The sequence below is a fragment of the Oncorhynchus clarkii genome, chromosome 7 (assembly GCF_045791955.1).
Source record: "Oncorhynchus clarkii lewisi isolate Uvic-CL-2024 chromosome 7, UVic_Ocla_1.0, whole genome shotgun sequence".
Lineage (NCBI taxonomy): Eukaryota > Metazoa > Chordata > Actinopteri > Salmoniformes > Salmonidae > Oncorhynchus > Oncorhynchus clarkii.
Genome location: NC_092153.1, coordinates 70,554,936 through 70,567,669, shown reverse-complemented (window position 1 = coordinate 70,567,669; position 12,734 = coordinate 70,554,936). Strand labels below are relative to the sequence as shown.

Genomic DNA, 12,734 nt, shown 5'->3' with positions numbered 1-12,734 from the left:
GCCCTGGACACCATTTGTGAATTGATTGCCCCCCATCTAGCTTCAGAGTTTGTTCTGTTAGGTGACCTAAACTGGGATATGCTTAACACCCCGGCAGTCCTACAATCCTAAGATAGATGCCCTCAATCTCACACAAATCATCAAGGAACCCACCAGGTACAACCCTAAATCTGTAAACATGGGAACCCTCATAAACATTATCCTGACCAACTTGCCCTCCAAATACACCTCTGCTGTTTTCAAGCAGGATCTCAGCGATCACTGCCTCATTGCCTGTATCCGCTATGGGTCCGAGGTCAAACGAACACCCCTCATCACTGTCAAACGCTCCCTAAAACACTTCTGCGAGCAGGCCTTTCTAATCGACCTGGCCCAGGTATCCTGGAAGGATATTGACCTCATCCCATCAATCGGGGATGCCTGGTCATTCTTTAAAAGTAATTTCATCACCATCTTAGATAAGCAAGCCCCGTTCAAAAAATGCAGAATTAAGAACAGATATAACCCTTGGTTCACTCCAGACCTGACTGCCCTTGACCAGTACAAAAACATTCTGTGGCGGAATGCAATAGCATCGAATAGTCCCCACGATATGCAACTGTTCAGGGAAGTCAGGAACAAATACACGCAGTCAGTCAGGAAAGCAAAGGCTAGCTTTTTCAAGCAGAAATTCGCATCCTGTAGCTCTAACTCCAAAAAGTTTTCGGACACTGTAAAGTCCATGGAGAACAAGAGCACCTCCTCCCAGCTGCCCACTGCACTGAGGCTAGGTAACACGGTCACCACTGATAAATCCATGATAATCGAAAATTTCAATAAGCATTTCTCAACGGCTGGCCATGCCTTCCTCCAGACTACTCCAACCCCGGCAAACAGCTCTGCCACCCCTGCATCTACTCGCCCAAGCCTCCCCAGCTTCCCCTTCACCCAAATCCAGACAGCAGATGTTCTGAAAGAGCTACAAAACCTGGACCCGTACAAATTAGCTGGGCTAGGCAATCTGGACCCTCTATTTCTAAAACAATCCGCCCCCATTGTTGTAACTCCTATTACCAGCCTGTTCAACCTCTCTTTCGTATCGTCCGAGATCCCTAAAGATTGGAAAGCTGCCACGGTCATCCCCCTCTTCAAAGGGGGTGACACCCTAGACCCAAATTGCTACCTATATCCATCCTGCCCTGCCTATTTAAAGTCTTCAAAAGCCAAGTTAATAAACAGATCACTGACCATTTCGAAATTCCACTGTACCTTCTCCCCTATGCAATCCGGCTTCCGAGCCGGTCACGGATGCACCTCAACCCCGCTCAAGGTACTAAACGATATCATAACCGCCATCGATAAAAGACAGTACTGTGCAGCCGTCTTCATCGACCTGGCCAAGGCCTTCGACTCTGTCAATAACCGTATTCTTATCGGCAGACTCAATAGCCTTGGTTTTTCTAATGACTGTCTTGCCTGGTTCACTAACTACTTTGCAGACAGAGTTCAGTGTGTCAAATCGGAGGGCATCTTGTCTGGACCTCTGGCAGTCTCTTTGGGGGTACCACAGGGTTAAATACTTGGGCCGACTCTTTTCTCTGTATAAATCAATGATGTCGCTCTTGCTGCGGGCGATTCCCTGATCCACCTCTACGCAGACGACACCATTCTGTATACTTCTGGCCCTTCCTTGGACACTGTGCTAACTAACCTCCAAACGAGATTCAATGCCATACAACACTCCTTCCGTGGCCTCCAACTGCTCTTAAACGCTAGTAAAACCAAATGCATGCTTTTCAACCGTTCGCTGCCCGCACCTGCCCGTCCGACTAGCATCACCACCCTGGACGGTTCCGACCTAGAATTTGTGGACAACTATAAATACCTAGGTGTCTGGCTAGACTGTAAACTCTCCTTCCAGACTCATATTAAACATCTCCAATCAAAAATCAAATCTAGAATCGGCTTTCTATTTCGCAACAAAGCCTCCTTCACTCACACCGCCAAACATACCCTCGTAAAACTGACTATCCTACCGATCCTCGACTTCGATGTCATCTACAAAATAGCTTCCAACACTCTACTCCGCAAACTGGATGCAGTCTATTACAGTGCCATCCGTGTTGTTACCAAATCATCTTATACCATCCACCACTGCGACCTGAATGCTCTAGTCGGCTGGCCCTCGCTACATATGCGTCGCCAGACCCACTGGCTCCAGGTCATCTATAAGTCTATGCTAGGTAAAGCTCCGCCTTATCTCAGTTCACTGGTCACGATAAGAACACCCACCCGTAGCACACGTTCCAGCAGGTATATCTCACTGATCATCCCCAAAGCCAACACCTCATTTGGCCGCCTTTCCTTCCAGTTCCCTGCTGCCAGTGACTGGAACGAATTGCAAAAATGACTGAAGTTGGAGACTTTTATTTCCCTCACCAACTTTAAACATCAACTATCTGAGCAGCTAACCGATCGCTGCAGCTGTACATAGTCCATCTGTAAATAGCTCACCAAATATACCTACCTCATCCCCATACTGTTTTTATTTTATTTACTTTTCTGCTCTTTTGCACACCAGTATCTGTACTTGCACATCATAATCTGCTCATTTATCACTCCAGTGTTAATCTGCTAAATTGTAATTATTCGCTCCTACGGCCTATTTATTGCCTACCTCCTCATGACTTTTGCACACATTGTATATAGACTTTATTTTTTCTACTGTGTCATTTACTTGTTTATTGTGTTATTGGCTTGTTTATTGCTTACTCCATGTGTAACTCCGTTGTTGTCTGTGTCACAATGCTATGCTTTATCTTGGCCAGGTCGCAGTTGCAAATGAGATCTTGTTCTCAACTAGCCTACCTGGTTAAATAAAGGTGAAATAAAAAATAAATAAAAATAAAAAGTGAGACAGGTCTCTTATTCCGAGGGTGTGGCAGCGGAACTGTACCGGCGGGAAAGGGCGTCCTGCTTCACATTTCTGGACCCTGGGCGGTAGGAGATGGTGAAATTAAACCTAGTGAATAACAGAGCCCACCAGGCCTGCCTGAAGTTAATGCGCTTGGCTGCGATATTCCAAATTCTTGTGGTCGGTCCAAACCAAAAATGGATATTCCGCCCCTTCCAGCCAATGCCTCCACTCCTCCAGGGCCATCTTTACTGCTAGGAGTTCCCAGTTGTCAACGTCATAGTTCCTCTCCGACGAGTTGAGACGATGGGACATGAAGCTTTTGGTCCTGGACGGATCACTGGGAAAGAATGGTCCCTACTCCCACGGTGGAAGCGTCAACCTCCTCCACAAACTGACGGGAAACCGCTGTTGCTACACCCTGGCCGTGGGTTGTGGCCAATCCACCACCGCTCACTTTTTCCAGATCCATCTGAATATTCCCTTCAGAGATGTTTCCCAGAAAAGTGATTGTGGAGCGGTCCTCTCGGAAGCACCCATCCTCAGGGACTTCCGGGTTCCTTCAGAGGTAAGCGAGCCACTGCGGATTGACTAGTGTGCCCGAGACCAGACCTCTCACTCCTGCGTCCATAAATTCTAATGGTGAGGGCAATGAGGGAGTTCCGAGTAGCTAGCTCATATTTTTGTTGTTGTTGAATATTACCCCCTTTTTCTCCCCAATTTCGTAGTATCCAATTATTAGTAGTTACTATCTTGTCTCATCGCTACAACTCCCGTGTCAGAGGAACACCGTGCACCTGGTGACCGTGCACTGCGCCCGGCCCGCCACAGGAGTCGCTGGTGTGTGAGACAGGATATCCCTACCGGCCAAACCCTCCCTAACCCTCCGACGCAGTTGCAAATGAGAACTTGTTCTCAACTAGCCTACCTGGTTAAATAAAGTTGAAATAAAAAAATTTAAAAAATTTAAAAGTGAGACAGGTCTCTTATTCCGAGGGTGTGGCAGCGGAACTGTACCGGCGGGAAAGGGCGTTATGCTTCACATTTCTGGACCCTGGGCGGTAGGAGATGGTGAAATTAAACCTAGTGAATAACAGAGCCCACCAGGCCTGCCTAAAGTTAATGCGCTTGGCTGCGATATTCCAAATTCTTGTGGTCGACCAAACCCTCCCTAACCGGCCAAACCCTCCCTAACCCGGACGACGCTAGGCCAATTGTGCGTTGCCCCACGGACCTCCCAGTCGCGGCCGGCTGCGACAGAACCTGGGCGCGAACCCAGAGTCCCTGGTGGCACAGCTAGCGCTGCGATGCAGTGCCCTGGACCACTGCGCCACCTGGGAGGCCCCAGCTAGCTCATCTTTTACCACCTCAGATAATCCGTGAAGAAAATATATGAAAAAAGAAACTCCGGATTCCCTCCCGGGTGGCGCAATAGTTAAGGGCGCTGTACTGCAGCGCCAGCTGTGCCATCAGAGACTCTGGGTTCGCGCCCAGGCTCTGTCGTAACCGGCCGCGACCGGGAGGTCCGTGGGGTGACGCACAATTGGCCTTGCGTCGTCCGGGTTAGGGAGGGCTTGGTCGGTAGGGATGTCCTTGTCTCATCGCGCACCAGCGACTCCTGTGGCGGGCCGGGCGCAGTGCGCGCTAACCAAGGTTGTCAGGTGTTCGGTGTTTCCTCCGACACATTGGTGCGGCTGGCTTCCGGGTTGGATGCGCGCTTTGTTAAGAAGCAGTGCGGCTTGGTTGGGTTGTGTATCGGAGGATGCATGACTTTCAACCTTCGTCTTTCCAGAGCCCGTACGGGAGTTGTAGCGATGAGACAAGATAGTAGCTCCTACAACAATTGGACACCACGAAATTGGGGAGAAAAAGGGGTCAAGTTAAAAAAATATATATTTAAAACTCTGGATTCCAGGCACTCTCGACGGCCAACGTGCGAAAATCAACCGCGTAGTCTGCCACACTACGGGAGTTGATGTAATTCAAGACGTTTACTGGCCGCCTCTCTCTCGGATACTCGAATACCTTCCTCACTTCTGCCATGAAATTCTGTAGATGACAACACATGGCGGATTGTTGCTCCCAAACTGCCGTAACCCAGGAGAGCGTCCTTCCCGACATTAGCGTAATAACATAGGCTATCTTAGATCGGGCCGAAGGAAACGAAGATGGCTGTAGCTCAAAAATAAGAGAGCCCTGAGAAAGAAAACCCAAGCAGGTACCAGGATCTCCAGAACATCGCTCCGGTGGTGGTAAGCGGGGTTCTCGGGGAGCCGGGGTAGGCTGTACAAGGTCACCACTAATAGAAAACAAATTACTGGGTGATTGGGCTTTCTCAGAGGTAGCAGGCAGCCTCTGGGCTAACTCCCTGATTTGCTCCATAATCTCCTTAAACCCTTGGTCATGGCGTTCCGTCAAGGAACGGAGCCCTTCCAGAAGGTCTTGTAACAGCTCCTCATGTCTCCCAGCGTGGCGGAGCTGGTCCAAGTCTGCTGTGTCTGTCATGGCCAGTTCATACTATAAGGGCACAAGGCGAGACCCAGATGCAGACACAGGTGGCAGGTGGTTAGGGTCTTTGTCACACAAGGTGCACCTGTGTAGTGATCATGATGTTTAATCAGCTTCAGATTTGAGTGAAATAAGCTTTTTGTGAGTATGGAATATTTCTGGGATCTTTTATTTCAGCTCATGAAAAATGGGACTAACACTTTACATGTTGCATTTATATTTATTTTCAGTATATGTTTAATGCAAGCAATAAGCAGAATACATTATTGGTGGCCTCAGTGCCTGTGTGGTTCAGCACACATATGCCAGAGTCAGCATGGGTTCCAATCTAAGATCAACAAAATTGTTTTTGGATAAGCTCAAATGCACAAATATCTTGACAGCTTTATAAAATGAATTATTAAATCCTCATAATATAGGCTTACATTCCACAAGGATGACATCAAATGCCGGCATCAAACTGAAAGTACAGCAGTCAATCACCTGATGGCCCAAATCAGCTCATCAACTCGGCCAGGGAAACACAAACAGTAGCCTGTTATTGTTTTTCACACCTTTCATTGTTTGACAATCGATAGGCTAATGGCTGGCCTACAGAATGTATTGGAATATGATATAATTACAAAGGGGATATTGCAACCTTCGATGGCACTAGATTAACGCCAGCTGATGTCTTGTTAAACCATCAATACGTGATAAATTCACCGGCACAGCTGATCTCAATTGCAAACATCATTGTTCACCTCATTCCAGATCCCTAAAAGATGCTGTCAGTGTTAGTCTAGCTTGCAACCAAAGTCTTTCAAGATATGTTCGCCCTCTGGTTGGTTTTATCATCGGAATAACTTAGTTATTTTGGAACAGACTAAGGATGATTTATCTATTTGACAAGCATTCCTTACAATATAAAGTATTTCCTTGTTTACCAGAGCAAATCTACTGTGGCAATTTACCCAACACATTGTATGAATGAAACTAATGTTGGTGTAGCCTACTGTTATTATTTTATTTGTGTCCTATACATGTTATTCATTAAATACAACTGTCTTTAAAATAAAAGTGTCTGGTATGGTCATTTCTTATCAAGATCGGGGGTAAAATATCCCTGTACTGTCCATATTTTAAATGTGTAACTGAGTCAAGTCAATTTTGTTATTTTTCAAAGCAACTCTTTCATGCAGCATTGCGCTCCATTCCATAGGCTACCTCACTATTCTCAATGTCATCTTGTCTTACATCTGATATTATAGGCCTGTGTGTAATTTGTTTTGATAGGCTACGGTAGGCTATAGTTTAGGTGTAGCCTACTGTACGGCTGCATTTTGGATAAACTTGACATCTGTATGTCGTAGTGGAGACCAATATCTATCTTGTGTTATTTAGCTATATGAAACGCCACATGTTAATGTGTATGGATGCATTTCAGATACATTTGTGTAGATCGGAATGTTGTTGTAACATGACCTACAGGCCAGCAATAGCAGTAGAACATGTATTAATAATCTGTCTTGTGCTTTTTTTAACCAGCTGGCACTGGTCCGAGTGACTCGACTGCCCCTGCACGGAAAGAAAACTGTAGGTTGTCAAGCTCATTTGAATTTCATGATGCGCAGAAAAATATCTGTGACAAAAGAATGATCAAATTAAGACCCAACATCTGTACTGGGCTGTGTTCCCTTGTCCTGGGCTGCGTGTTTCTGTCTGTGTAACTGGAGTCTCGGGTGAAGTGGGGCTCCTCACTATATTTAGATACATGTCGTTCATTACAGTCCCATACTGCTCGTGTCACCAGACCTGGAACCACTGCCAAACGCTATGTCATAAGTCCCCTGGTCCCCTCATAAGTCCCTTCAGCTAGAAATGAATACAGATCTATTCAGGAGTATTTCTGTCTGTAATAAAGCCCTTTTGTAAGGAAAAACTCATTCTGATTGGCTGGGCCTGGCTCCTCAGTGGGTCATCCTATGCCATCCCAGGCCCACCCATGCCCAGTCATGTGAAATCCATAGATTAGGGCCTCATTTATTTATTTAGATTGACTGATTTCCTTATATGTACTGTAACTCAACAAAATCTTTAAAATGTAGACTAAAAACTTGTACAGAAGTAAGAACCAAAAAAACCTAGTCCCAGAGAGCCTTGTGAAACCAAATCACTAAGATGGCTAAAGAAAGGGACCCCATCAAGTAGATGGTGAAATTAGCAGCCTGCATGACCACCTGTTGCACCACTCATTCCTGTAACTGAGCACATGCCTCTTTACCCCACTCGAGGGCGATAAAGTCTCCAGAGTTAAAGTCTGGCTGTTGACTCCCAGGCTAACATACTGTACAGTTCTGTGAAAAAGTATTTGCCCCTTTTCTAATTTTCTCTACTTTTGCATATTTTTAATACTGAAATTCAAATCTTCAACCAAAACCTAATATCAAGGGAGCCTGAGTGAACAAATAACACAAAATTGCATAATTATTTCATTTATTTCATAAACAAAGATATGCAACACCCAATGCCCCTGTGTGAAAAAGTAATTGCCCCCTTACACTCAATAACTGGTTGTGCCCCTTTTAGCTCCAACCAAAAGCTTCCTGTAGTTGTTGATCTGTCTCTCACGTCGCTGTGGAGGATTTTGTCCGACTCATCCATGCAGAACTGCTTTAACTCAGTGATATTTGTGAGTTTCCAAGCATGAGATACTCGTTTCACGTCCTGCCACAACATCTCAATTGGGATTAGGTCTTGTCTTTGACTAGGCCATTCCAAAGCTTAAAATTTGTTGCACTTTTTGTTCATGGTCCCCCATTTTAGAAGAGCAAAAGTATTGGGACTAATTCAACTACGTGTATTAAAATAGTTAAAATTAAAGTATTTGGTCCCATAAGTTTACAGCCAAAAGGACAAAAAATGCTTCACTGTCCTGTCACATCTGCTCCTGCAATGCCCTCTAGTGCTCATCCTGTGTCTCCTTGACCTACCGCCACTCCCCCAGTGCTCTCTCCCTCTGTGTGTGTGTGTGTGGGGGGGGGGGGGGGCAGGCGTGCCGGATTCAGGGCAGATCCCCACCAGCTACAACCTGTTCCCTAATCAAGACCTCTGCATATACTCAGTCCTGCCTCTTCCACACTGCCTGATCGTAATCTCTGCTCAGTCAGTCCATGTTTCTAGCCGGTTGTTCCTGGTTTCCCTTGCCTGACGCTGTTTTCCGCTCCGCTACAGTTCTGTCCGCTCTGACTCTGGTCCCTGTCTCCAGTCCGACTTCTTGTCAGTCCTGCTACTCTGTCCTGGATTCCCCACTCTACGGCTCCCTTGGATTCCACTCCGGACCAGCTGTGGTCCTACACCTCTCGCTCCAGCCTCAGCCTCCGCACCTGGTTTCCTGCAACCCGCCTTAGCTTCCCTTGGCCTGCACTCAATCTTTCCCCTGTGTTTCAATAAATACCTTGGTTACCTCATCCCAGTCTCCGCATCGGAGTCTGCTCTTGGGTTCACCTGTTCTGCTCCGCGTGACAACTTTTTCACGACACTGTAGGTCTTTAGTTCTCAGTCAGTTATTCATCACATAAGTGTAGTTGAGTGCACCACATCTGCACTAACAGTGGTAATTGGCATGTGTATCCGCACCATGATGTGAACATTGTTTAGAAGGGTCTTACCTGAGCCTTAGAGGCTGCAGCAGCTCGAGTATTATAGGGCCTGTCATCCACCTGCTGCTCTCCAAGTGTGGTACTAGAAGCTGTTCTCTGCTGCAAAAGACACACACATGTCCCTGTTCAGAAAGCTATACTGGAAATATATGAATACAAGTTTAAATGATTTAAAACAAATCCCTAAAATACATTTTTTGATACTAAGTGCATTAATTCTATTAACTGGGAATTGTACAAATATTGAATTCTTTTAATTTTCACAGATTAAATGTTTTTTCAATTCCATTCAAACAGTCCAAACAATTTAATTCCAATGAAATTCCAATTCTATGAAGATTGTTGAAATTCAAATTGAATACAATAACTAACTGTACCCTTGGAAAGTCCTAAGGTCTGCTCTTGTTGTTGGCTATCTACCCGAGCATTCTGTTACAGCCACAGAAAACCACCTGGGTCTGGGAAGGAAGTGGTCATCTCCACCTATTGTTGTCTGATAGGTTACTAGCATTGTTTTGGATATTACAGTAAAGTCCCTAACTTTCAGTAAAGCCATAATTGTTATGAAGCCAATGAAGTAATGCTCCATTTTCTTTGAAAGCCAGAATCGTCGGTTTGATTCCTGCTGGGGCCACCCATACAAAAAATCTATGCACGCATGACTAAGTCTCTTTGGATAAAAGCATCTGCTAAATGCCATTTATTATTAATATTATTATACCCATTTATTATATTCTAATAGTGACATTTACCTGTCATAACAGCCAACTTCAAGCCAACTAACATAACCCTGTCAAATTATACTGTAAAAAGTTCAATCAAAATTCAGATGGTGGTATGTAACTGCCATATTGGTGTCACAAATTATTTTTAATTTAACCTTTATTACCAAAAATGATCTCCTTATGTGCCAATATGTGCAAGTGAAGATGTAAATAACAAATAATGAATCTGTCTCAACTTGAACTTGCACACTCAGGAGATGTTCAGAGACTGGATATACTGTAATGTTTTATCCAAATAAGAGTTAAATCTGCAGGCAATGGTGCCTGCAGCTGAATGTGTATTTTATCATATCTAATGTTTAAACAGTCACACACCCTACTAAATAATGTTCTAGCCTGCCAAGAAATGTGTCCCAACCCTTTTTTATGCTACATAACATGTGATTCATTTCGCATCAATAGGCTTCTTGTGTATTCTACTACTCATTGTAAACTAATACATCAACTTTGCCAAGACAATAGTTGGAATGGCTGTTTTGTTTCCAACAGTGGAAGTATTTTAAGTGTCTAAAATAATGCTGCCTCAGATGGAGATGCACATGCCCAGATATATTACTGCCTGAAGGATATTATGTTAATTTAGATGTTGAATGAGAAATAGCTGGCTAATAGCCATATACTCACAAGGCTCATCCAATAGGCAGCATACGCCATGGGAAAAACGGTGAGAAGCAATTAAGATGAGAAGAATCGACTATAGCCTAAGGATACCTCTGTCCGAACATGTGTAGCATCTAGTCTAGCCTGTTTCCCGTGTCTTTTTTAAGCAGAATTATTTCCCATGCGTTTCGGGAACATAACCACTCCCTTATGTTCAAACAATGTTACAGTAGACTGATAACGATCTTGCCCTAAACGAAGTGTCTATATGGGGCGGTTGTGGTGTCGTCAAGAGACTGCTAGGTTTGCATTCTACGGCATATAGCTTCATCTTTTTAGATAAGTTTAACCGAAGAATCTATCGTTTCCGCATAACCAATTGACAGTCGAGTGTTGAACTGCATTCACAGCCTTTCATCCAAAACCATAATACGTGTTTTGGGTTGCGCAATTCGTGCGTAATGCAAAAGCACGTTTTTTAAAAAGCCTCAAACAAAGCCAGATTCTTGTAATATAGCCTATTCCTTTATCCATAAGGATATCAGCAAATAGTTTCTCAAAGTTTGTTACAAAAACTATGACCTCTCCCTGGCTACGAGTTAGATGACGCCAATTGAGGCAAAACTCGCGCTTACTCGTCGGACATTCCTGCATCCAAACGCATGCATGTGTTGGAACGTTGCTTTATCGATTGCACAGTCATGGCCACCTCTAGGTCTAGATCTCTTAATTTTAAAATAGTTGACTGAAAAAGTAGCCTAACCTGCAAAAATAATTTTAAACGGGAAACTCACCTCCTGTGACTTTTTATGATGGCCATGGGCATGGCTTCTCTTTTTGTGCGGCATTGCTGGAACGCAAATATCTTATTTTCTATTGTCAAGGTTAACGGTGGCCCAACAGGTATACTTCTGTGAACAGAATGAGTCAAATCTGCCCCTCTGTTGTGAAAGTACTTGCCCCTCCCGCCAAGAACTATTTCTTCACCTATGTTTTTGCTACGTTGCCTATGACAAAATCTATTTGCTCAAATGAAATCAGTGTGTGTGTGTGTGTGTGTGTGTGAGTAAATCAGGGGGTTTAATTGCTTAAAGGGGCAATATCCAGTTATTACATAATTTTTTAAAACTTATAAATTAATGATATGTAACCATTGATTCTTGAAGAATATAAATGCCTCATGAGCTTAGTTCGACTGTAGTACCCCATCAAAACCCCAAATATACGCTTGTTTTACTTCAATGCTTGTAAACAAAGTAAATGTAAACAAACACTACATAGCCTCAAAACATGGTTAGAACTATACGTTTGCTATCATGGATCGTCAGTCATTGCATCCATAGCTCTGTCTATGAATTTGAGATTAGTTACATTTCTCCGGCCCCATTACCCAGCTTTTTACCGAAACAGGCTTCAACTGCTGATTAACGCTTTACGAAACTGAGGCTTTTGTATTTAGTTTCTTATCAGATATTACCCCTCCTTGCTGTAGTTCCCCAGTAACTGTAATAGCTCAACAAACCACCCATAACACATACACAGTAGCCTAATTTGAAACCACATCCCAATCATGTGTTTAGTGGAGTAAAAAAGTAAGACAGGGAAGGGTCAAAGCCAAATCCTCAAGCATAGGTTACATTTGGTATTCTGAGTGGCGTAGCGGTTTAAGGCACTGCGTCTCAGTGCTTTAATTATCACTACTGACACCCTGGTTCAAATCCAGGCTGTATCACAGTTGGTTTGGCTGGTGTAGGCCGTCATTGTAAATACGAATTTGTTCTTAACTGACTTGCCAGAATAAATAAATAAAATAGAAAATCTATATAGGAACATATGGTCTATCAAACAACTGATGTGGCTCTACGCATATGCTCTTTATGCAATCACATGTTATTGATGACAGCTTCACTAGTGTATTGTTGGTCTAATAGTCAGTTGTCTTTTTATCTAGATTGTAAGATTTTTCTTTCTTTCGCTTAGGCTACTAAATGGAAAGAGAAGTTTTCTCGGTTGTAACATACTCTTGGAGCTTTCACAGTCTTTCAAACCAGAGTGAGAAGCCACACCCCGTAATTACAGAGAACGTAGTCACCACCACGATTGTTTTGATTACGCTCCCAGTAGGAGTTCTATCGGTTATGCCACCTGGTGGTATTCAATGATACTGGTTGGCGCGGGGATGTTTCGTCATGGATATTCCCACACATTTGATCTAAATTCACAAATGAATCGTTATATTCTCAACACAAACACCTACGATAAAGCTTCCTCAAAAACGGAAGCGTTTTGGGGTTTAAAGTCCGTAAG

The 12,734-nt window shown here is 44.0% G+C and overlaps 1 protein-coding gene across 1 annotated transcript in view; it reads right to left on the bottom strand.

Moving 5' to 3' along the window:
• LOC139413786 (nascent polypeptide-associated complex subunit alpha, muscle-specific form-like) overlaps positions 1-11,380 on the bottom strand; it is a 97,500-nt gene extending 86,120 nt beyond the window's left edge. Inside the window, exons 1-2 of the mRNA XM_071161539.1 lie at positions 11,222-11,380; positions 9,052-9,141 (exon numbers count right to left, since the gene is read on the bottom strand). Coding sequence (XP_071017640.1) covers positions 9,052-9,141; positions 11,222-11,275 — 144 coding nt within the window. The 5' untranslated portion in view covers positions 11,276-11,380. The remainder of the gene's footprint in view (positions 1-9,051; positions 9,142-11,221) is intronic.
• Between the last annotated feature and the right edge of the window lie 1,354 nt (positions 11,381-12,734).